At 47.8% G+C, this 25,973-nt stretch overlaps 1 protein-coding gene across 2 annotated transcripts in view; it reads right to left on the bottom strand.

The window, feature by feature from the left end:
• LCMT2 (leucine carboxyl methyltransferase 2) overlaps positions 1-25,973 on the bottom strand; it is a 36,823-nt gene that overhangs the window by 1,585 nt on the left and 9,265 nt on the right. Inside the window, exons 9-14 of one of the 2 annotated variants that reach the window (XM_035331246.1) lie at positions 21,437-21,694; positions 21,038-21,265; positions 18,434-18,531; positions 12,298-12,485; positions 12,072-12,207; positions 5,982-6,906 (exon numbers count right to left, since the gene is read on the bottom strand). In XM_035331246.1, coding sequence (XP_035187137.1) covers positions 6,739-6,906; positions 12,072-12,207; positions 12,298-12,485; positions 18,434-18,531; positions 21,038-21,265; positions 21,437-21,694 — 1,076 coding nt within the window. In that variant the 3' untranslated portion in view covers positions 5,982-6,738. Of the gene's footprint in view, positions 1-5,981; positions 6,907-12,071; positions 12,208-12,297; positions 12,486-18,433; positions 18,532-21,037; positions 21,266-21,436; positions 21,695-25,973 lie in introns of those variants that run through there. The other variant, XR_004752246.1, reaches the window with a different exon arrangement.

The raw sequence follows: 25,973 nt of genomic DNA, 5'->3' as shown, positions 1-25,973 counted from the left end.
TGACAACCATTTGAACTTTTATCATATAAAAACAGTCCTACAAACATTCCCTGGGATGCTTAACATCAGAATCTTTCCATTCAAGTTGAGGCAGAACAAGCCCTTACTGTGGATATCTTTATCTGGCTCTCCACTGCTAGTAGAATAGTACTCTAGTACTGTCCAGTACACACTGTAGCCTACTTGCTTATACATATTTACTGCAACCTGATTTGATATTCTCACAAAGAGATCAATGAAAAATCCACCCTTTCCTTCAGAAAAGAATAAGTAAGACACAGTAAGGAAGAAAAGCTGAACATACAGGATGCAGTCCTTTACCAAGGGAAATTGGTCACATGACCAAAAAATACTTGTGCCAGTAACTACACCAGTTATTGGGATAAGCCAAACACACACGAGCCTCAATTTAAAAAATGCATTAATTTGTATTTTATGGAAATAACAATCTACAGTTTAGATGTATTTAGATTGCATTAGAGACAGCCTCCTTCTAAATGCATGGGGGAAGGGGGGAGGAAACCAATCTCAAAAATCTGTTGCCTAACAGGATATAGCCCTTCTCCTCCATAGGTAAGTTCTTCAAAGGATCATCAAATTTTTGGATTTTACCATCCATAAGGGGATTGTCCTACTGGCATGAGTTGGGGATGTTTCCCTGTGTGTTTATTTGACACTGAAGTAAATTTTCTGCAAGTACAAGCAACTCAGGATGTGACAGAAAGTAAGCTAAGGTACTGTCTGCAGCACAAAATTTGTGCAATATTGTACCTGAAGGGACCACTCAAAGCCTACAATCAGTGAACTACTACGTAGGGAGCCCTATTGGAAACAGAGTTTATGTTTTGCAAAGCTCTTTTCCTGTCAAGAAGACGACCTTTTATTCAGTGTCTTTACTGAAATTTAGGCTACTTCCTATTCATTTGGCAAGTTAACCTTCGCAGAAACCATGACATTTTAATCTGCCAGGCATAATTTATAATTCTTGTTCTATGACTACAGGGAATTTCAATCTGGACATTACTGAATAGAGAAGTCTGGGTCTGTTTCATGCAAATCAAGTACCCAAACCACAGACAGGAGTCTGCAGAAATAATACTTTAAAAGGTGAATTTAAAGAGAAGGATAATACTCACTTTTCCAAAATTTCTTCCAGTCATTGACAGCTAAACCCAACTGATCAAATTCACATGCTAGAGAGAGAGCAATAAAATGTCCATGACATTCTTCCCTAGCCACAAACCCTTCTGCTTTACCCGTGACAGCGAACATCAGCATCCTTGGGATAACACACCCCTAGATATATATCTTTACAGAAAGAGCCCAGCAATATATCAACAAATGCTGCAATGACCGTGGTAGAAGCTGAACCAGGGATGTCTCTATTATCCCTTAATGATTTAGCAACTCCATACAGTTATGGGTCACAAATTACAAATACCACAGCTTCATCGGAAGATAGGCAAGGACCTTGGTCACATTTGTCTGCATACCAAGTTCTGTTGGAAAGACCCTCAGCCACTCAACTCCCAATCAACTTTGCAACAGCCAGCACTTCACGGTGTTTTACTTTCTCTTACTGTTCAATACAGGCTTTAAGCCTCTTTTACTGCATGCAGCTCAAGCAAAACCCTTCAGACATAATAAATAGATAGCTGTACAGGTAGAAAGAAATTTTCTCCCAAGTCTTTCTTTACCAACCACTACTAGCATACTAGAAAGCCCTACAAGCGTTTGTGTATTTCTATGATAATCCTTAAAGCTGAAGTGGGATGAAGCTTAGGGTCTCATACAAAAGACTAACAAAAAGTTTGACAGGCCAATTAATTCTAATTTTAAAAATTACTACAACTTCACAGGCGCACAGTTTTCCTTTGCGCTTCCCAACACTGAGCAGTTTGCAGTTCTGCAAATTCCATTAAGCCTTTAGGTCTGGGGCACAGATAGATTACGAGCAAACCTGGAGTTCACCTGAAGGTTGCTATGACTTACCTATACAGTCAGGACAGACACGCTACTCTTTCTCTTGAGAAACCTGTTACTGCAGCATGTCAGCTGCAGCTTTCCTCATTTCACCTGGTGCGCCACCTTTGCTCAGCAACAAACCCCACAAGGGTCCTAAGGGCAGGTGGTCTGCTTCTGCCCTGATAAACCGCAGAAAAAAATGAGATAAGTGATTGCCAGAAACAGGGAGAGGAAAACCTCTTACAGAAAATATGATAATCAAATGCAGCAAGGCCCCTGCTCCTATCTGCTGCACCTCCCACCCCTCCCCGCCCAACGCTCCCAGGAAGCACCGCCCAAGGCTCTCGCTCATTTCACCATCAGCAACCACGCACACAGCCGGCAGGAACCTCCCGGTGTGCACAACCGGGCCCGGCTGGGGGAAAGACCACCCGTGGCCACGTACCCTGGGGCCAACACGGCCGACCGGCACCACAGAACTACAGCTCCCAGCATGCATCGGGACAGAGCAGTCCATCCAACCCAGAGGGGACTCCACCACGCACACACACACCCCGCCACCTCTTCCCGCTCTTTCCGCGCACACCCCCCGCCACATCTCGATGTTCTTCCCCCTCACCCCCACACCCCCAACCCCGCCGGCAGGGCAGCCCTCCGCCGCCCCCCCCCCCATTGGGTCTGCTCCAGTGCACCCCCTGCCCCGCACAAAGGCTGCTTCCCCAGGAGCCGCCAACCGCGTGGCACCCTGACCACCCAACTAACTGCCTTGCCCCACACACCCTCCCAGGGCAGCCCTACCTACCAACCTCACTGTGGCACCGCGCCTTGCCATCCCGTCCCGAGCAGAGACTGGCATGGCTCCTGCTCCAGAGAAGGGCACTGCCATGTTGCCGTGGCCAGAGGCCCTGCTGCACACATGCAGTGCCAGCCCTACAACACTGCCCAGCTCTCGCTCCTTAGTCAGCTCTGCACATGCACGGAAGCAGAGTGGCAGGCATGGCTTCCTGGAGCAGCGCTGCTGTTCAAGCTTAAAAAACAACAACAACAACAACAAAACACACATCTTTATGCATATGCACAACTTAGGGCAGAGGTTGCCCCTTTGTTGGAGTGGTACACAACAAAGGCACCTACTACTATATAGATAGCTTTACTCTAAATGATCCTGCTAGTTGCTACCTCAAAAAAAAAAAAAAAAAAAAAGCAGCTCAGGCAGAATGAGCTCTCCCATGGGATGCCTGTGGCTCATATAACATTAGGCCCTGCCCAGCACCCTGCCCCAATAGCCTGGAAGGAGATCCAAGCAGCAGCTAATGTTACCATTGAGCACCGTGGGATGGGAGCAGCCAGGGACAGGATGCGGAGGGAGAATTCGGGAGAAGGAGCTGCTCTGGAAGGTGGAGTTTACCCGTAAGGTTTTGATGAGAGATTACAGAAAGAGTCACACCTCTTCACAAACACATTCCCCCTTTCCAGAGAGACACTAAGATGTCACATGCCACCTCTCTGTAACTTTTTCAAATTTAACAAGGGTTTGCAGTGAGCATTACGAAAAAATAATATTAGAAAGAGAAGACCAGTAGTCCTGACAAGTTCCTGAACTCAGTACAACTTGCCCAATCAACCCCAAACTGTTTGCTAGAGTAACTTTAGTCCATTTACTTTTGAAAGCCAAATGTGGAGGTGCGCATTCTACTCTTTCCCATCTGTGTTCTTGTTCTGGCTTAACCTGGCAAGCAGCTAGAGCAAATAGCACCGTGGGAGACTTGGGAAGAAAAAATAGTCAAAGCTCATCGGTTCAGATAAAGACAGAATCACAGAACTGTAGGGTTTGGAAGGGACCTTGAAAGATCATCTGCTCCAACCCCCCTGCCAAAGCAGCTTCCTCAGAGCAGGCTGCCCAGGTAGGCGTCCAGACGGGTCTTGAATATCTCCAGAGAAGGAGACTCCACAACCTCTCTAGGCAGCCTGTTCCAGTGCTCCGTCAGAGCAGTTTAATTGGACAGAAAAGGCGGGGAACTAATAATAAGGATGTTGCTGCTGAGGATGGGATATTACAAAGCAAGCGATGCGCAATGCAATTGCTCGCCACCTGCTGACAGACACCCAGCCCATCCGAGCCCGCCCAGGCTCCCTGACCTGCAGCCCGGAACCCCCAGCCCCGCGCCTGCTCTGTAGTCCTGCCCCGCTCCCCCCCGGGGCGTTCCTTGCCCCAGCCGTTCCGCCTGCAGTACCAGCAGATGGCGTCATAGGGCGACGCGTCGCTACTGCGCATGCACACCGGCCCTCTGCCGGCTGTACGATTTCCTCCGGCCGCCTCTGCGCATGCGCGGAACCAAGCACGGCTTCTCAAACAGTTTTCTGGTTAAATGAAGCAGTTGAAACCGCGCGGAAAACCACACAGAAACTGTAAGAAAAGGCACCTTGCTCCACTGGTGCGGAGGAAGCAACTGCCATTCCTACCTGTCTCCTTGCCACGCCTGACTTGGAAGCCGAGCAGCAACGCGAAACTACATTTCCCGTCATGCCCCGGAAGCCAACGTGGTGTACGGGAAGCCTGGAGCCCAAAGACCACAACTCCCGCCATGCTGGGGGAACGAGGCCTGGCCACTGCTACAACGCATGCGCGGCGCCTCTCCACCTGCAGTACCGATAACTCGCCAGCAGGTGGGAGCAGAGAGAGACGCTCCGCTAGAGCGCATGCGCATCTTCTCTCTGCCTGCAGTGCCCGCGTTCCGCCAGTAGGTGGGAGCAGAGAGCGAAGAGTCACTGCGGCTCCTTTCCGTTTGCAGTACCGCGGTTCGACCAGCAGGTGGCAGCGGACGCCGCGGCGGCGCCGAGCCAGCCTGCTCTGCGCAAGCGCAAAAGCGGAACGGCAGGCACGCCTTTCCAGATTGTCTGCTCGTTAAGAGAAGCAGCGGGAGCTGCCCGCAAAACCATACGGGAACGGCACGAGAAGGCGCCCCACTCCACTGGTGTGGAGGAAGTAACTGCCCATCCTAGCTGTCCCAGTGCCACTCCCAGCTCGGAGGCCGAACGGCATCGCGAAACTACGTTTCCCGGCAAGCTCCGGAAACCAACGTGGCCGAGCGGAAGCCCGGAGCCCAAAGACCACAACTCCCGGCATGCTGCGGGAAACACTGCTCTCATCCACCTGACCCTGCTAATGCCCCGGGTCCGGCCCCGGGCTTTCTAGTCCGCTGCGCCCCAACCCCCCCCTCCAGGGCCAGCCCGGCGGCCCTATCCCACTCCGGCTCCGCGGCTCCCCCCGCGCCGCCGCCTGTTTCTCTACCCCTGCCGCCGATCCCGCGGGTCCCAGCCTCCCTGACACTCTCCCCTCCCCTCTTCCTTGACGGTGAACCCCAGTCCCCCCATCACACCTGCCACAGGGCACAAAGACAGCACAGGCCTAACCCCTCCTCCCCCTTTGCCCCGCTGGCCCTATAGCCTGCAGCCCCCTGGCAAGATGACCTCCACACCCAGAGGGGCCATCTGCATCCATCGACAACACCCCTCCCGCGGCTGCTGAAAACGGGGTCAACCCCCAAGACCCTGCCCCCTCCGCACCCACCCCGCTATGGAATCTGCACCCACAGACATGCAATGGCTACCGGACACAGGGCCACAAACACAGATGGGAGTGCAAGCCAGAAGGCAAACTATTAACTCGTGCACAGGACTACTGGGAGGGAGGGAGGCTGCAGTGGGGCTCGTACATTCTCCCCTTCCCCTGGGGAGCCACTGGGCTCGGGCATAAAAGTGTCCCTCCTTCTGTCCATCTTTGCATCCAACCCGTGGGGAACCGTTGCCTCCTGCGGCCACAGGCTGCAATGAGGCACAGAAGGAGGAAGAAAAAAAGGAAAAGGGCACAAGCAGGACACAAACAGCAAAAGAAAAAACAGACAGCAGGACAAAGGGACAGAAGAACCACCCAGGGGGCAGGGAGCAGGACAGGGATGATCAAGAGGGTTGGACAAGGAGCACAACAGAGGCACAACTGCAATGACAGGGACGACTGAGGGTAATAGAAATTTTACTATTACTGACTTAAGGCATTTTTGGTTTGGGGAAGTAAAAAACAAAACACACCACAGCAGCTGATAAAAGTATGCAGCTATTAGCAACAAAGACACCGGAAGTAGGCTTCTCGATATTGCTTTTGGTATTTCAAAGGGAAAAACATCAAGCCTAACATTTTTCATCCGTAAGGCCTTGGGGGGCAAGCAGAGAAGGAACCCAAGACTCTTAGTATGTCCCCTGAGAATCCGAGCTTACAGTTACTCAATGGCTTCTGATCTCACAGGATGAGGCAGAGGTATAATTAATTCCTTCATCTCTCTGGTGTGACTTTTAGAAATTTCAAATATAACCTATAACACATTCTGTTTCACTTATTTAATTATGCTTGGCTGCATATTTCCAATGGCTTTTTAACTCAGTGGCTTCATTTTACTTCCAAGTCAGCACTGTGCAAACTTACGTCCCTTTTTAACACAGCACTGGTCCTCAATTTACCTCTAATGGCTACCGCTGCCACCACAGAGCTACTTCTGGGACACCTCATTTGCAGCAAAACAAAGAATAAATAAATAAAAAATCAATGAAGTATGCATGCTTGTCATAACTTCACCTCCTAAACCCTTCTCCTTATTCCACTTTTACAAATGCATTCTGGATAGAAAACCTTTGTGGTAACATTTTGTTCTTGGATCTGCAAGTGAATAGCTGTCTCACCATGATGCAGTGGCACAGTTCAGTCCTGTTTGGTCCCAATTAGTGGCTGGTCAGAATATTTCTGAGGCTTATTGAGACAGGCTTTGGGTTCAGGTGTGTCCCAAAGGAGAAGCAGTTCCCACCACCACCAATAAGCAACAGCTCCTTTTCATTTGGCAGAAAAACACTACTATGATTATGCAGCATTAATGGCCACTCCAAATGCTCCTGAAAAGAAAGAGGAGATTTTAAGTCCTTAGCCTGAAACAGAAGCCTGTGTAGGCTGGGGGACACCAGCCAATCACATTCTGGAGAGGTAAAAAAAGGTCAAGATGAGGAATCGGACATGGAGGAGTAGGATGTCTGGACAAAGTACTCAAGATACAGAAAGGGAATGAGAACTAGTAGCTTCTCTAATGACTCAGAAATTCAGCATCTTAGAGTGGGACTTTTTTTTTCTTTCTTTTTTTTTTTTTTTCCCATACTAGGGAGCAAAGGGAAATAGATTAAGTTCACCAGCTAGGCAACTTGTAATTTCTGTTTCTGTAAATTTTGCTTCCACCAATCTGGATGAGACTTAGGAAGTAATCTTTGAACATACAGGACTTCAACAGATGTATACCTCGTACAATGTTGTAGAGATACTTCATACAGATACCTTCATTAAAAAATTAAGGACAACCACAATGGGTGACCATTTAGTCAACTACACCAACTACAAACATGGACAAAAAAAGATACCTAGAGAAGACAGTAAGAGCAAGGAATCTATGATGTACTCTTCTAGGATACTCCACTCACTGAAGAACTTGCAGTTCAGTGATTCTGAATGAGAGAATGTCTTCGTACTCTACAGGCCTCTAGAATTACTGGATAAGAAAATCACCAGGAGTAGTCAGCATGGATTCGCCAAAGGGAAGTCACGCTTGACCAACCTGATGACTTCCTACAGTGAAATGGCTGGCCTGGTAAAGGAGGGGAGATCAGTGGATATTGTCTACATGGACTTCAGTAAGGCTTTTCATAGAACCACAGAATCATAGAATGGCTTGGGTTGGAAAGGACCTCAAAGATCATCTAGTTCCAACCCCAATGCCATAGGCAGAACGCCATCAACTAGATCAGGTTGCCCAGGGCCTGATCCAACCTGGCCTTGAACACCTCCAGGGATAAGGCATCCACAACCTCTCTGGGCAACCTGTGCCAGTGACTCACCACCCTCTGAGTGAAGAATTTCCTCCTAACCTCTAATCTAAATCTCCCCTCTTTTAGTTTAAAACCATTCACCTTTGTCCTGTCAATATCTGATTGAACAAAGAGTTGCTCTCCATCTTTTTTATAAGCCTCCTTTAAGTACTGAAAAGCCACAATGAGGTCACCCCCCAGAGCATTCTCTTCTTTAGCCTGAACAGCCCCAGCTCTCTCAACCTATCTTCATAGGAGATGCTGCAGCCCTCTGATCAACTTTGTGGCCCTCTTCTGGACCTGTTCTAACAGTTCCACCTCCTTCTTGTGCTGGGGGCTCCAGACCTGGACGCAGTACTCCAACTGGGGCCTCACAAGGGCAGAGCAGAGGGGGAAAATCACCTCCCTCGACCTGTTGGTCACAGTTCTGTTGATGCAGCCCAGGATGCAGTTCGCCTGCTGTGCTGCAGGCACGCACTGCTGGCTCATGTTGAGCTTTTCATCCACCAAAACCCCCAAGTTCTTCTCTGCAGGGCTGCTCTCAATGAGTTCTTCATTCAAGGCCCGTCTGGATGCCTATTCAAGGCCCGTCTGGACGCCTACCTGGGCAGCCTGCTCTGAGGAACCTGCTTTGCAGGGGGGTTGGATCCCATGATCTTTCAAGGTCCTTTCCAACCCCTACAGTTCTGGGATTCTGTGATTCTGTGATCCCGTTGTCTATGTCATTGATGAAGATACTAAATAGAACTGGCCTCAGGACAGACTCTTGAGGTACACCACTCATCACCAGCCTCCACTTGGACATAGAGCCATAGGTCACCACTCTCTGGGTGTGACCTTCGAACCAACATCTTATCCACTGAATGGTCCACCCACCAAATCCGTATCTCTCCAATTTGGAGACCAGCATGTCATGTGAGACTGTGTCAAAGGCCTTGAAGAAGTCCGGGTAGATGACATTGGTCGGTCTTCCCTTGTCAAACAATGCAGTCATTCCACTGTAGAAAGCCACCAGATTGGTCAGGCACAATTTACTCTTGGTGAAGCCATGCTGGCTGTCTCAGATAACCTCTTATCTTATTTTGATACTGTCCGCCATAAGATTCTCACAGACAAGCTGGTGATGTATGGGCTAGATGAGCAGATAGTAAGGTGGACTGAAAACTGGCTGAATGGCCAAGCCCGGACAGTGATGATCAGTGGCACAAAGTTCATCTGCTGGCCAATGTGGGAGGAAAAGTGGGAGGGACAGTGGGTGGAGCGAGGGGCCACAAGTATCTGGGGCGGTCGCGTGTACGGGTATAAGAGGCTATGTTACGCAACAATAAATCGTCACTTGAGCTAGACACGTAGTGTCCGTCTCTGGTGTCCCTGCTCAGGGAGCAGACATCTAGGCAGCCAAAAGATGTTGTCTCCTGGGCTGGGGTAGCGCAGAGAGAGGCAACAGCCAATACATAGCATTCTATCACAGAGGTCAACACTTTGTCCAATCATATTTAACATCTCCATTAATGATCTCCATGATGGGGCAGAGCACATCTTCAGCAAGTCTACAGATGGCACAAAACTGAGAGGAGTGGCAGATACACCAGGAGGGCATACTAGCATCCAGAGGGACCTGGACAGGCTGGAGAAATGGGATGACAGGAACCTCATGGACTTCATCAAGGAGAAGTGCAAAGTCCTGCCCTGAGGAGGAACAACCCCAGGCCACAGGCCATGCTGGAGGTCACCCACCTAGAAAGCAGCTGTGCAGAGAAGAACCTGGGTGGCCCTGGTGGACAGTAAGTTGAACGTGAACTAGCAGTGCATCCTCATTTCAAAGAAAGTGCCAGGTATCCTGGGCTGCATTAGGCAAAGCATTGGCAGCAGGTCATGGGAGGTGATCCTGCACCTCTGTTCAGCACTAGTGGGGCCACACCCAGAGTGCTGGGTGCAGTGCTGGGGCCCCAAGTACAAGAGAGACATCGACACACTGAAAAGAGTACAACACAGGGCCACAAAGATTCTGGTGAGACTAGAGCACCTCTGCTATGAGAAGAGGTTGAGAGAGCTGGCATTGTTCAGCCTGGAGAAGCAAAAGTTCAGGGGAACCTCATCAGTGTCTATAAATACCTGAAGGGAGGATGCAAAGATGTTGGAGCCAGGCTCTTTTCTGTGGTAGTGCCAGGACAAGAGGCAATGGGCACAAACTGAAATGCAGGAGGTTCTGTCTGAACATCAGGAAGCATTCTTTACTATGCAGGTGATGTATTGCTGGTGCAGGTTGCCCAGAGAAGTTATGAAGTCTCTTTCCTTGGAGATAATCAGAAGCAAAGTGGACTTGGTTCTGGTGGCTATAGGTGGCCTTGCTTGAGCAGGGGTTGGACCAGATGACCTACAGAGGTCCCTTCCAACTTCAGTTATTCTGCGATTCTATAATATGGATGCAGAAGGATTGGTAGCTGCTTTTGCTTATGATTTTTTTGGCTTGACTTAGGCACAAATCTGTAGGCTTTAGAACCTACCAGTTCTGTTCTCAAGTATTGGCAGTATTGTGTAGCGTATGTGGATTGGTCCCAAGTTTTGAAAGACTGGAAACGCTGGTTTTCTGTGCAGTACTGGATACTATTAGTATTACTGCTTTTATTGATAGTGCCAAAAGTTTCCGGCCAGTAACTCTCTGTGTGCTTATAGTAGCCATGTACAGAGTTACCATGGTCACATACATTACAGAATCATACGAGAGATGGATGTCATATACATTAAATTTTATCTTATATTTTTTATGAAGCTCTATTATTTTAGATAAAACTTCATTACCATTGTACCATCATCACTACTAAGGAAAAAGCTGCAATGTCAGCCAGATGTCCTCATACTGTCTATCATAAAAAACAAATCTGTTACACATTCCAGTTTCATCTGTACATGTGGATCCTATCCGTGGTATCTCAGGAAATAAAAGAAAAATAAAAGCTTTTCAAGCAAGAGGAGCTTTCTCCAGCCAGTATTATCACAGATGAGGGCTACTCACATGGACAGGTTCAGATTTAGGCAAGTTTTGCCCAGACTATGCCAAAATCCTGCTGTGTAACAAGCACACTTGTATGATTGAGAGGAAATCAGGTCTTATGTTTGGAGAGTAAGGCTTACGAGTAGCAGCTGAGGGAGCTGGGGTTGTTTAGCTTGGATAAAAGAAGGCTTGGGGGAGACCTTATTGTACTTTATATTTACCTTAAAGGAGGGTGTAGCGAGGTTGGGACTGGGCTTTTCTCCCAAGCACCAAGTGTTAAGATGAGGAAAAATAACATCAAACTGTGCCAGGGGAGGCTTAGGTTGGATATATTTACTGAAAGGGTTATATGGGATTGGAATAGGCTGCCCAGGAAAGTGGTTGAGTCACCATCCCTAGAGGTCTTCAAGAAATATCTGGATGTAGAACTTAGTAGCATGGTTTAGGGGTGGACTTGTCAGTACTAGATTAAAGGTTGGACTAGATGATCTTTGAGGTCTTCTCCAAGCTGAACGATTCTATGGTTGTCTTCCAATGAATTACAGAAAATAATCACAGAAAAGTTTAGGTTGGAAGGGACCTCTGGCTATCATCTGGTACAACCACTCCAGCTCAAAGTAGGCTCAACTACAGCAAGTTGCTCAGGACCTTTTCTAGTCAGGTTTTGCATTATCTCCAAGGATGGAGACTCCACACTCGGAAGAACCTGTTCCAATGTTCAATCACCCTTACAGCAAAAAGTTCTTATATTTAACTGGAGTTTCCAGTACTTCCATGCTGTTTTCTTCTTGTATTTCAGGCAGCAGCTACAGCATACAGCAATTTCCATTGTGAAGATTTTAGTGAAATAATACCAGACCTCTATAAAGACTAACTGAGGCTCTGGTTTAATCTATTCTCATCTTCCACTGACATCCTGAAATTGCTATGTTTATGGACATCTCAGTTCTGCTCCCAGTCTGAAATAGTGCAGCTCTGTGCCCTTCTGTCTTTTGCACGCTCAGACTCTCCCTCTCTTAAGACTATTATGTTCTCAAGGCTGGTCAAGGCACCTCAGAATTCGATTCTACCACAAACAGGTAGAATCTCAAATTCTACCACTCACAAATTTGACTCCTTTGCATTCCATATTCAATTTTAAGAAAAGGCCCAGAATTTACCACTTTCCTTCACACAACACCGTTTACCCTGAAAGAAAAAAAACAGTACTTACCACATTAATTGTGTAGTCCAAGCAGAGACCAGTTATTAAGTCAATGACAGTGATGCCTGGCACAGAAAATGAGTGAAGCCACACTCCGCCAACAAGCAGAAGTTTTCCATCATGCACATGAGCAGTATGTGAATACCTGTGAGTTCAAAATTAGATTGAACTCCATTAATAATGTGAGACAGCTGGAGGCAGGCCAAGGATTCACTGCTGAACACCTTCTACTTACCTTGGGATGAGAGGAGGGTGTGTCTCTACTGTCTGCCACTGAAAGCCGTGTTCAGCCTCCCTCAGAAAGAAAACTGAACCTAAGGGCTGCTCAGCTGCTCCCAGACCTCCTGCAATTAGCACTCCTCCTTTCCAACTACAGGCACTGTGAGAGTGACGGCCTTCTGGTACTGGACCCTCAACAGGAATCTAAGAAAACATAAGTCCAAGCCTGAAGGTTGTCTCTCTTCCTGTTCTATCTCCTGTGGGATATAATATTCCTTTCCTTCCTGACATAGGATAGGTACAGCTGGGGAGGGGAACAGACTGAGTAAGCACAATCGTAGAATCAGAGAATCAAAGAACCATAGAATGGCTTGGGTTGGAAGGGACCTTAAAGATCATCCAGTTCTGATCCCCCTGCTGGGCAGGGATATTACCCACTAGATCAGGTTGCCCAAAGCCTCAATCAGCCTGGCCTTGAACACCTCCAGGGATGGGATATCCGTAACTTCTCTGGGTAACTTGTTCCACTGCCCCACCACCCCAAGTAAAGATTGTTCTCCTAACATCTAATCTAAGTCCACTCTCTTTTAGTTTAGAACCATTCCCTCTTGTCCTATCATTATATGCCTGAGCAAATAGGGAAGAATTAAAAAAAACCCAAGCTGCACACATGGGGGTTTCCTCTAAGGATGGCTACATATAAGTGTTTCCATCTACACTGTCTTCAGTATTTCTCTGGCTCGTATTTAATATTGTTCAGCCTTTATAAAGTTTTATTTCTACACAATTATTAGAAGTAACTTTGTTTTCCTTCTTGCACACTGCCCTCTGTTCAAGACACACCTGTGAACCTTACGTTTACAAATACATGGATTATAGAATCACAGAATCATTAAGGTTAGAAAAGATCTCAAGATAATGTGGTCCAACCATCACCCTACCACCAATGTCACCCACTAAACCATGGCCCTAGGGACTAAGTACAGCCTCTCCTTAAACACCCCCAGGGACAGTGATGCCACCACCTCCCTCAGCAACCCATTCCAATGCCTGAATACTCTTTCTAAGAAGAAATGTCTCATTTCCAACCTAAACCTCCCTTGGCGCAACTTGAGGCCATTCCCTCTTGTCCTATCACTGGTTACCTGTGAGAATAGACCAACCCCCAGCTCCCCACACCTTCCTTTCAGGCAGTTGCAGAGAGCAATAATGTCTCCCCTGAGCTTCCTCTTCTCCAGACCAAACACCCCCAGTTCCCTCAGTCGATCCCTATAGGATTTGTGTTCCAGGCCCTTCACCAGCTTCGTTGCCCTTCTCTGGACATGCTCCAGGGCCTCAATGTCCTTCTGGTAGTGAGGGGCCCAAAGCTGAACCCAGCACTCGAGGTGTGGCCTCACCGGAGCAGAGCTCAGGGGGACGATCACCTCCCTGGTCCTGCTCGCTGTACCACTCCTAACACAAGCCAGGATGCCATTGGCCTTCTTGGCCACCTGAGCACACTGCTGGCTCATGTTGAGGTAAGCATTAATCAGCACCCCCAGATCCTTTTCCTCTGCACAGCTTTCCAGCCACTCTGCCCCCAGCCTGTAGCGCTGCATGGGGTTGTTGTGCCCCAAGTGCAGGACCCGGCACTAAGCCATGTTGAACCTCATCCCATTGGCCCCAACCTGTCCAGGTACCTCTGCAGGGCCTTGCTACCCTCCAGCAGATCGACACTTCCCCCCAGCTTGGTGCCATCTGCAGACTTACTGAGGGTGCACTCAATTCCCTCATCCAAATCATCAATAAAGATATTAAAGAGGATGGACCCCAACACCAACCCCTGGGGAACACCACTGGTGGCCGGTTGCCAGCTGGATTTCACTCCATTCACCACTACTCTCTGGGCCCAGCTGCCCAGACAGTTTTTAACCCAGCAACTAGTGTACCTGTCAGAGACACGGGCTGCCAGCTTCTCCAGAATACTGTGGGAGACCGTGTCAAAGGCCTTGCTGAAGTGTAGGTAGACTACATCAACAGCCTTTCACTCATCCACCAGGTGGGTCACCCAGTCATAGAAGGAGATGAGGTTGGTCAGGCATGACTTGCCTTGCAGGAACCCATGCTGACTGGGCCTGATCCCCTGGTTGTCCCACACATGCTGTGTGACTGCATTCAAGATGACTTGTTCTATCACCTTCCCTGGCACCAAGATCAGGCTGACAGGCCTGTAGTTCTCTGTGTCCTCCTTACAACCCTTCTTATAGATCGGTGTCACAGTAACAAGTCTCCAGTCATCCGGGACCTCTCTGGATGACCATGACCACTGATAGATGATGGAAAGCGTCCCAGAAATCACATCCACTAACTGCCGCAGCACCCTCAGGTGGATCCCATCTGGCCCCATGGACAGTCCAGGTGAAGCAGCAGGTTTCTAACTGTTTCCACCTAAACTGTGGAGGGTTTCTTCTGCTCCCCATCCCAGACCTCTAGGTTTGGAGGCTGAGTACTCCGAGGAGAAGTGATCTGGTTAGTAAAGACAGATATAGAGAAGGCATTACAAACTTCAGTCTTTTCCTTATCCTCAGTAGTCATGTTACCCTCTATGTCCAGTAAAGGATGGAGATTCTCCTTGGCCCTCCTAAGGCAAAGCTGGTGATTAGGGGTTCAAAGCAAAAAGCAAGACAAAATACTGAGCTGCAGGACAAATGTGCAGAAAGATAACCTTTAGGGCAAGCACTAATGTAAAAAATATCAAGGGGTTTAAAGGAATATCATAAATAAACTGTGGAGAAAATTTAAGAGGCCATGTGGTCCATCCCTTTATCCTATGGCTGCGTAACTGTAACTAACTGTTAACTGTATCTACTATCATCTGGCAAGACAGTCATCTAATAATTTCTGAAAGTCTGCAGTGAGAAGAATTTCTTACCTCTTTTGGCAGTCTATTGCAACACTTCACTATCTTCACAATTCTTAGCTGTGCACAGTGAAGCACTCTGCTCCCTCTCCTCCTCTGAGTACTGGCACTACTGCAGTCTTCAGTGTTTCCAATGCTCCCATCTCCTTCCTCAGGTGTCAGCATGCACTACCTGCTGGCTTGCGCCACCCTGTGTAGCCCTTTGATGAAAACACTTGAATCTTTGTGGTTTAGGTCTGGTTATCCCCTGTCCCATCACCATCAACCAAGAGGGATTCCCACCTGGCACAACGATTTTTCTTAATAATCAAATTTGAGTGTTATGCAAGGGTACTGCTGAGATTAAGAGCACTGAATAGAATGGAAGCACCAATTCATGTGTCTTACAGATAACGCTCCTAGTTATGTACCTTACCATTTAGCTCAGGTCTTCCACAAAGGCATCATATTACTCACTCATGTTTAGCTTGTGATCTCCTATTATTATGTGTAGCTCACCTTATAATTGTGCTATTCACTATTTTTAGAATACACTCCATCTTTAAAAAGCTAAACCAAAAATACAGTATTAGTTAATAAAATAGACCAAAAATCTCTAATCGCTAATCCATGGGCCATTAAGGAACTCCAAGCATAGCTTTGAAGAAGGCCAGCCTGGACTTCACAACAATTCTAAGAGGGAAAAAATTAAGAACAGGAGGATTTGTGATACTTGGAGTGGTGAGGTGCCAGTAGGACTACACAAAACTTGTTAAGGAATTTTTAGGGAAAGGGGGCTGTTGGAGAACAAACATGAGAAATAAGTAGAAAAGGGGACGGTTGCATGTAAACAGTTACTGGCCAGCACACATGCCTTACTGAGCCCTGTGCCTGATCACCACAATCTATCTTATCTTGTGATTAAATACTTTCTTAACTATCTTTTTTGTCATCCCATTCTCTACACCACACACCAGAGTGATGCAAGAACTAGGTGCCTCCAACTGCAGAGGCACACATTAGAAAATATGGGGCCAGCAAATGGAGTCACAGCAATGGTGAAGGAGACTCCAGGGCCTTCAGTGCCAGCAACTAGAAGAAGTGCGAGTCTTAGTATCAGCAGTTATAGGGGCCACAAATCTAGCGAGCACCTTCATGGCTCTCAAAGGCTTTGTGTTCAGACTGCTAGATACTGGCAGGGACCAATGAGAGTGAAGTTGGAACCACTAGCTGGATTCAAACTGGGGTTGTAGATACCCCTGGTCCTGCAGTATGAGTGTGAGCCTCAGGCAGCAACTGAAGCAAGTGAGGTTTTTGGCTTCAGCTAATGGGACAAGACCACAGGTCACAGGACTTGTGTATGTCCCAAATGAAACTACATGGAGGAACCTGGATAACTGAACCAAGTCAGAGTCTCAGCACCAGCTGCATGAGTAGGACCAGGGCTCATGTGCCCAGATGGCAGCTGATGGAGAGGGGACCAGTGTGTTTCTATCTTTCCTGAACCGCATGTTCATGGGATGCACACATCTCTGATTCACTAGCAAACTTTCAGCTGGCTTTCAGCTGGTCCAGCCAGCTGGTCTAGCCAGCCTCCTACCTCTAGCAGGAGGTCTAGGGTCTTAGGCAGAGGTAGTAGACACATACTGGTATTTCAGAGATCAATGACTGCAGGGTGCCTGTGAGATAAGTGCAACCTCAGCAAATTTGCTGATGACACAAAACTCGGAGGAATGGCTGATACCCCAAAGGGCTGTGCTGCCATTCAGAGGTACCTCGATAGGCTGGAAGGCTGGGACAAGAGGAACCTCATGAAGTTCAACAAGTGCAAGTGCAGTGTTCTGCACCTAGGGAGGAATAACCCCAAGCACCAGTACAGGCTGGGGCCTGGCTCTGCACAGAAGGACCTGGGAGTCCTGGTGGACAGAGGGCTGACCATGAGTTAGCAATGTACCCTTGTGGCCAAGAGGGCCAAGGGTATCCTGGGGTGCATTCGGAAGAATGTTGCCAGCAAGTCAAGGGAGGTGATCTTCCCTCTCTACTCAGCCCTGTTGAGGCCACACCTGGAGTGTTGTGTCCAGTTCTGGGCTCCCCAGTACCAGAGGGACATAGAACTACTGGAGTGAGTTCAGAGAAGGGCTACTTAGATGATGAGAGGACTGGAGCACCTGTTGTATGATGCTGAAAGAACTGGGCCTGTTTAGCCTGGAAAAGAGAAGACTGAGGGGAGACCTCATCAATGTGTATAAATATCTGAGGGCAGGGTGTCAAGAGGATGGAGCCAGTCTCATTTCAGTTGTGCCCAGTGACAGGACAAAAGGCAACGGGCACAAACTGAAGCACAGGAGGTTCCAGCTCAATATGAGGAGGCACTTTTTTACTGTGAGGGTGACAGATCATTGGAGCAGGTTGCCCAGAGAGGTTGTGGAGGCTCCTTCTCTGGAGATGTTCAAAACCCGCCTGGCTGCTATCCTGTGCAACGTGCTCTAGGTGATCCTTCTTGGCAGGTGGGTTGGACTAGATGATCTTCAGAAAGTCCCTTCTAACCCCACCCATTCTGTGATTCTGTAAGATATTAAGTGTGCACAGATGTTTGCTAGCAAATTTCAAGCTCTACTAGCTGGCAATCAGGAGACTCACAGAGCAGGTAAGAGAGCTCAGGATCTGGGCAGGCATCTCAAATGTGCAGAGGGACTGTACTGATAATTGAGGAACTGCAAATGCACATATGCCTGTCAATCTACAGAGTAGAAGCATGTGTGCTCTGACTAGTGAACTTCCAATCCTTATCAGCGAAGAGGAGGGAGGAAACTAAAGGTACTTGACTCTCTGCATTTCATGTGAGTCCTGGTAATGTTATACATGGCTGTTGTTGAAGGCATCATCTTATTATCTGTAGCAGTAAGTGTAGCTGGCCATGCCAGTGCACTCTATGTGTGCACATATCTATGTGTCTCTGGGATATACAGTCAGCTTCACTACTGGTTGAACCTGCACACAGGAAAACAGCTGCCATGTTTATTAGCCTGGGACAGATACATCCCAGGTCTCTGGGAACACTGGAGAGGATTCCAGTGGCCAGTAAGGAGGAATTTCCAGGTGCAGAGCTGCTGGAAGTGACTGCCACTTATAACAACTGTGAACAGGATTTCCTCCATGCAGTCTGGAATCATGCAGTCTACCATCTGCTTAAATACGGTAATACCACTGTGATTTAGTTGAGCGTCCAATAGACCAGCACCTTCTATTCCCCAGGGTCTCCCTATGTTCTTACCACAGTGCAGGAAATTTCTGGAGTGTGCAGGAAATACCAATCTCCTAGCACTGGCTGCGCAGCAGAGCGGCCTCCATACATAAAGAGGTACTTCTCACCTGCAGAAAAACAGAATGAGGGGGAAAGAGAAGTTAGAATTTGCAATGTCACAAAATCAAAAAATTATTATTTGCATGGAAGGAAAGCTGAGCTGAGACAGTTGGTCATGCAGCTGTATACACTGTTTATATGAAGACATACGGCAACTTTAACATTTCACATTTCCAAATTTGAATAATAAATGCAAAAAATTGTTTAAAAGATACAAGCATCACTCTTTTATCTAGATTTTTTTATAAGGCACTTGTAGGACTAAAAATATTTTCACTGAGATGCCATATACTTCATGTTTGTGATCATTGAGAACACCCCCATCACCCACTTATATTATGTACTGTCTGAATGTTTAAAGTCTGAATGTAATTCACACAACACGGTTGCAAAACCAAAAGGAACAAACATGTTTTTAAATACAAATAATGGAGTTAAAGAATGAAAATTGAGACAATTGAGACAATGGAAAGATGACACCTCTAGAAAACCCTAAGAACATAAGTCATAGCAACACAATGAAATGGATTGACAGAAAACAACGAAAGAGATGAATCCTCCTAAGACAGCAAGAATGCATTTTTTTCATAGGAAAGGGAGACCAAGGTAATTTAAGTGTGTTGGAGAATCTGGAGAAGCCTCAAAAAGGTGGTACAAAAGGTGCACTGGTAGTCTGGGTAGATGTCAAGAACGTGCATCACATTTTCATAATGGATAGTGCAAGTAACACAAGTATTGATCAATTACTTTTGCTGAAAAGCAAAATCAAGGCAAAATAAGATGATACAATACAATCTAACAAAGGTAAAAGCACAGTATTATTCATAACATTTATGCATTTATTTAAACACTGCCCCAGAAATTCAAAGTATGCTTATACTATGGACTAGACTAACAACTGTTTAGCAATTCCCCTGGCGCTCTCCTGCAGTAACACCTTGCCAGCTAGTAGAGAATGACATAGCTTAAGAAAGGACAGCTTTAACCTGAATTCCACTCTCAGTCTCACCACTGACTAGCTAACAACTGCTCTAGTTTTCGTCCTTACATTCATTATCTTTACTAGAGAAACCTTCAGTGTGCCATTGCTGGTCTTGATTCTACACCTCAAAACTAATGAATACTTATAAACTGCTAACAGAAGTGCAACATTTCTTCTGAGGCACTTCTTCAAAAGCAAGAGCTAGGGATCCTACTCCATAATGCTCTAAAATTAAAACACTGCTCTTCAGAGAGGAAGTCCTGAAACTTTTTTCTGGCATGATCAGTCATGAATCACTTCAGCCATCAACAATCTCAAAGAATCAGTCTTCCAAAACAAATTATATACCTAGGTTTCAATTCGACTTACCACTGGGGATTACGTGTCATATGTAATAAGAAATTATCATATTTCATGTTTCAAGAAGAGCCCTTTTTAATTTCTTTTCTACTTTAGAGGGTACTCATTCTGTGATAGTTGTGTTAAAACTAGGAGAGTGTGGTGGTTTTACCCTGATGGGCAGCTGAAATCCGCCATAGCCACTCTTTCACTCCCCCTCCTCAAAGGAAAAGGAGAAAATATGATGGAAAGGGCTGAAAGGCTGAGATAAGAACAGGGAGATCACTCACCAGTTACCATCATGGGCAAAACAGACTCAGCATAGGGAGTTTAATATAATTTATAACCTATAACTTACAGGCTAGAACAGTGAGAAACTAAAAGCAAACTATAACACCTTCCCCCTGTATTGGGTTTATGTGGCAAGGTTTTGGTAGCGGGGGGCTGCAAGGGTGAGAAGAGTCCAGAATCTATCCCATGTCAAATAAGAGCCAGTTGCAGCCAGCTTCAAAAAGGAATCTGCTGCTGGCCAGAGTTAAGACGCTATGTGATGTTGTCTGTGCCTCTGTGAGAGCATATTTAACAAAGAGAAAAAAACTCCTGCGCAAAAGCAACCCGAGGGAAGAGTGAGAAACAGCCATACAGACACCAAGGTCAGTGCAGGAGAACAGGAGGTGCTCCTGATGCTGAAGCAGAAGTTCCCCTAAGGCCTGTGGAGATGCCCATGGTGGAACAGGCCATCCCCCCACAGCCCACAGAGTGGAACAGATGGTAGAGCAGCATGGTGGAGCAGATTTCCATGCTGCAGCCTGTGGAGGAGGCCACGGTGGAGGAGGTGAATATGTCCTGAAGGAGGCTGCAGACCATGGAGAGCCCCTGCCAGAGAAGAATCTGTGCCGGTGCTGTAGCCTGTGGAGAGGAGCCCATGCAGGAGCAGGTGATCTGGCAAGATCTGCCAGCTATAGGGGACCCCTGTTGGAAAAGTTTGCTCCTAAAAGGATGGACCCCATAGTACGGACCCATATGGGAGCAATTCTTGAAGAGCTGCTGCCTGTGGGAAGCTCACATATGATCAGTTTGGGAAGGACTGCATCCTGTGGGAGGAACATCATGCTGGAGCAGGGGAAGAGAGTGAAGGAACAGTGGAGAAAAAGCATCATGGAATGACTGTAGCCCCTGTCTCCCATTTTTACCTTTGAATATTACTTCAGTTGTACTGTGTCTCCAGCGCAAAGCAAATGGTTCAGCAGCAGGCTGCACACTTACAAGCTCCACTGTAATGTCACTTGGATCCAAGTCATTACAGGTTTTGGGGAACTTTAGCCACAGCATTCCCAAAGCTGCATTTGGGGATGTTCGTCCTCCTACCACCAGGGCTAGGGTGCTTGAGAGACATGACACAGTATGGTACAATCGCTCATCTGTAGAGATATAAGACATCACAGATCTTCCATGAAATTCAGAACCTTTGCATCTCTTTGACTGCCAGTGTAATTGCACTCTGATGTCACTTTCCACTAGACATTATTTAATAGCTAGCACAAAAACATCCTCATTATCATTGCCATTGATACCCAACTTGTGATACTCACCCCATCTTTTATCAGGATTTTCCTTTTTCACACATCCGGCCTTCCAGTAGCCTGCATGCTTAATCAGCACATGAAAATTTCTCATACGACAGTGCTGTCCATTCTCCTCCCCAAAGCCTCCAGTGGTCAGAATTACATTGGGTTTGATAAGAGCAGAGTGGTGGCCATATCGTCTCAAGCCAGAAGTTTCAGAGTGCACTTCACACACCAATGCATTGATACTCCCAACCATCTTGACAGGACCATGATGATGAGGAACTGAAGGCAATGAGAAACAAAGCATGTTAAATTTCATACAAAGAAGCAACACCCACACTTAAAATGACAGATTAAGCACATCTATGCAGCTTTTGAAAAAGAAAAAATTGTAAAGCAAGTTGATACTGCCAATTGACAATCTGACATGCCCTAGAAATGTAGCTGTAATGATTTACACTACACTGTGTCTCATCTTGTCTCTAAATTACAGACATGGATTCAACAGATGGACCACTAGGTGACTAAGGAATTGGCCGGATGGTCACTCTCAAAGAGTTGCGGTCAATGGCTCAATATCCAAGTGGAGATCAGTAACGAGAGGTGTTTCTCAGCGGTCAGTATTGCGACTGGCACTATTTAACATCTTTGTTGGTGACGTGGACAGCGAGATTGAGTGCACCCTCAGCAACTTTGCTGATGACACCAAGCTGTGTGTGGTTGACAGGCTGGAGGTTAGGGATGCCATCATCTCTGGTGGGAGATGTGGTGATTGGTGGCCGCCTTGGTCATAGCGACCATGAAGTGGTTGAGTTCAAAATTTACGGTGACAGAAGGAAAAGTGCCACCAAAACCTCATCCCTAGATATGGGGAAAGCGGACTTCAGGCTGTTCAGGGAACTAGTCAGCAAGGTCCCCTGGGAAACTGCTCTTGAAGGCCTCAATGTCCACCAGAGCTGGTCATTCTTTAAGCGATGCCTCCTAGAAGCACAAGATCAGGCAATTCCTAAATATCGCAAGTCAGGCAGGCGGGGCAGGAGGCCGGCGTGGCTGACCAGGGACATTCTAATGGAGATTAGGCGGAAACAGAGAGTGTTTCGCTACTGGAAGGAGGGCCAGGTGTCATGGAAAGAATACAGGGATGCTGTTCGTGTTTGTAGGGAGAAAGTTCGTGTGGCCAAAGCACACCTAGAGTTGAAGCTGGCTGTGTCTTTGAGAGAAAACAAAAAGGGTTTTTTTTAGATATGTGAATGGAAAAAGGAGAACTAAAGAATACATAGGGCCGCTCCTTGATAGGGAAGGTCTCCTCACAGACAATGACATAGGCAAAGCAGAGACGCTTAACGCCTTCTTTGCCTCTGTCTTCATTGCCGATGATGGGCTTCGGGACCCAGGGTGCCCCGAGCTGGAGGACCGGGACGGTGGGGATGACAAACTCCCAACCGACCCTGAACGTGTGTGGGATTTGCTACTCCACCTCGATCCCTACAAGTCCATGGGTCCGGATGGGATTCATCCCCGGGTGCTGAAAGAGCTGGCGGACGTCATCGCGGAACCTCTCTCAATTATTTTTCAACGATCCTGGGAATTTGGAGAGGTCCCGGTAGACTGGAAGCTGGCAAATGTTGTGCCGATTTTCAAGAAGGGTCAGAAAGAAGACCCTTGCAATTACAGGCCTGTCAGTCTCACGTCAGTGCCTGGTAAAATCATGGAGAAGATGGTTCTCGAACTTATTGAGGCGCACCTGGGGGACAAAGCAGTCATTGGTCCCAGCCAGCATGGGTTTGTGAAGGGTAGGTCCTGCCTAACTAACTTGATTTCCTTTTATGATAAGATCACCCGTATGGTGGACCAAGGGAAACCAGCTGATGTGATTTTTTTGGACTTCAGCAAGGCTTTTGACACGGTCTCCCATAGGATCCTACTGGACAAAATGTCCACCATACAGCTAAATAAAAACATCATACAATGGGTGAGCAATTGGCTAACGGGCAGGGCCCAAAGGGTTATGGTAAATGGGGCTGCGTCAGGCTGGCAGGCAGTCACTAGTGGGGTCCCTCAAGGCTCCATTTTAGGGCCGGTACTTTTCAATATTTTTATAAACGATCTGGATGTAGGAATAGAAGGTATTTTGAGCAAGTTTGCTGATGACACCAAACTTGGAGGAGTCGTGGACTCGAATGAGGGTGGAAAGGCCTTGCAGAGGGATCTGGATAGGTTGGAGAGCTGGGCGATCACCAACCGTATGAAGTTCAATAAGAGCAAGTGCCGGGTCCTGCACCTGGGACGGGGAAACCCTGGCTGCACGTACAGACTGGGTGATGAGACGCTGGAGAGCAGCCTAGAAGAGAGGGATCTGGGGGTCGTGGTAGACAGCAAGTTGAATATGAGCCAGCAGTGTGCCCTGGCAGCCAGGAGGGCCAACCGTGTCCTGGGGTGCATCAAGCACGGCATCGCTAGTAGGTCAAGGGAGGTGATTGTCCCGCTCTACTCTGCGCTGGTGCGGCCTCACCTCGAGTACTGTGTGCAGTTCTGGGCACCACAGTATAAAAAGGACATGAAACTGTTGGAGAGTGTCCAGAGGAGGGCTACGAAGATGGTGAAAGGCCTGGAGGGGAAGACGTACGAAGAACGGCTGAGGTCACTGGGCCTGTTCATCCTGGAGAAGAGGAGGCTGAGAGGAGACCTCATCACAGTCTACAACTTCCTCGTAAGGGGGTGTCGAGAAACAGGAGACCTTTTCTCCATTAACACCAGTGACAGGACCCGCGGGAACGGGGTTAAGCTGAGGCAGGGGAAATTTAGGCTTGACATCAGGAGGGGGTTCTTCACAGAGAGGGTGGTTGCACACTGGAACAGGCTCCCCAGGGAAGTTGTCACTGCACCGAGCCTGTCTGAATTTAAGAAGAGATTGGACTGTGCACTTAGTCACATGGTCTGAACTTTTGGGTAGACCTGTGCGGTGTCAAGAGTTGGACTTGATGATCCTTAAGGGTCCCTTCCAACTCAGGATATTCTATGATTCTATGATTCTATGATGCCATCCAGAGACTTCAACAGGCTTGAGAGGTGGGCCTGTGCAAATGTCATGGAGTTCAGTAAGGCCAAGTGCAAAGTCTTTGCAACTGGGCTAGGGCAATCCCAAGCACAAATACAGGCTGGGTGGAGAAAGCAGCTCTGAGGAGAAGGACCTGAGGGTGTTGGTTGATGAGAAGCTCAACACGAGCCAGCAATGTGTGCTTGCAGCCTAGAAAGCCAACCATATCCTGGGCTTCATCAAAAGAAGTGTGGCCAGCAGGTCAAGGGAACGTGATTGTCCCCCTCTACTCTGCTCTTGTGAGACCCCTCCTGGAGTACTGCGTTCAGCTCTGAGGTGCCCAGCACAAGGACAGGGACTTATTAGAGTGAGTCCAAAGGAGGGCCATAAGGATGATCAGAGGGCTGGAGCACCTCCCATATGAAGACAGGCTGAAGGAGTTGGCTGTTTAGCTTGGAGAAGAAAAGGCTCTGGGAAGACCTCATTGCAGCCTTACAGTACCTAAGGGGGGCAAGAGAGGGACTCATTATCAGGGATTGCCCACTCTCTATTATCTTTGACCGCTCTCTATCATCTTTCCGCTCTCTATCATCTTTGAAAGGTCCTGGAGAACAGGTAAGGTGCCTGAAGACTGGAGGATAGCCAATGTCACTCCAGTCTTCAAGAAGGGCAATAAAGAGGATCCGGGAAACTACACGCCAGTCAGTTTCACCTCTGTCCCTGGAAAGGTGTTGTAACAGCTTGTTCTGGATGCCATCTCCAAGCAATTGGAAGAGAAGAATGTTTTGAGGAGTAGTCAGCATGGATTCACCAAGGGGAAGTCGTGCTCGACCAACCTCGTTGCCTTCTATGATGGCATCACCAGCTAGGTAGATGGGGGAGAGCAGTGGATATCATCTACCTTGACTTTAGCAAGGCTTTTGATACTGTCTCCCATGATAACCTGATAGCAAAGCTGAGAAAGTGTGGGATAGAGGAGTGGACAGTGAGGTGGGCTGAGAACTGGCTGACTGGCCGAGCTCAGAGGGTGGTGATCGGCAGCGCAGAGTCTGGCTGGAAACTTGTGACTTGTGGTGTTCCCCAGGGGTCGGTGCTGGGTCCGGTCTTGTTCAACATCTTCATCGGCAACCTTGATAAGGGAATAGTGTCTGCCCTAAGCAAGTACGCTGACGACACAAAGCTGGGAGGAGTGGCTGACACACCAGAAGGCTGTGCTGCCATTCAGCAAGACCTGGACCGGCTGGAGAAATGGGCAGAAAGAAACCAAATGCGGTTTAATAAGATCAAGTGTAGAGTCCTGCACCTGGGGAGGAACAACCGGAAGTATCAGTACAGGCTGGGGGACAACCTGCTGGAAAGGAGCTCTGAGGAGAAGGACCTGGGGGTCCTGCTGGATGACAGGTTGACCATGAGCCAGCAGTGTGCCCTCATGGCCAAGAGGGCCAATGGGATCCTGGTGTGCATTAAAAGGAGTGTGGCCAGCAGGTCAAGGGAGGTGATCCTCCCCCTCTACTCTGCCTTGGG

Source organism: Oxyura jamaicensis, chromosome 1, assembly GCF_011077185.1.
Source record: "Oxyura jamaicensis isolate SHBP4307 breed ruddy duck chromosome 1, BPBGC_Ojam_1.0, whole genome shotgun sequence".
Lineage (NCBI taxonomy): Eukaryota > Metazoa > Chordata > Aves > Anseriformes > Anatidae > Oxyura > Oxyura jamaicensis.
The sequence above is the reverse complement of the archived record's forward strand: the minus strand, read 5'-3'. Positions and strand labels throughout refer to the sequence as shown.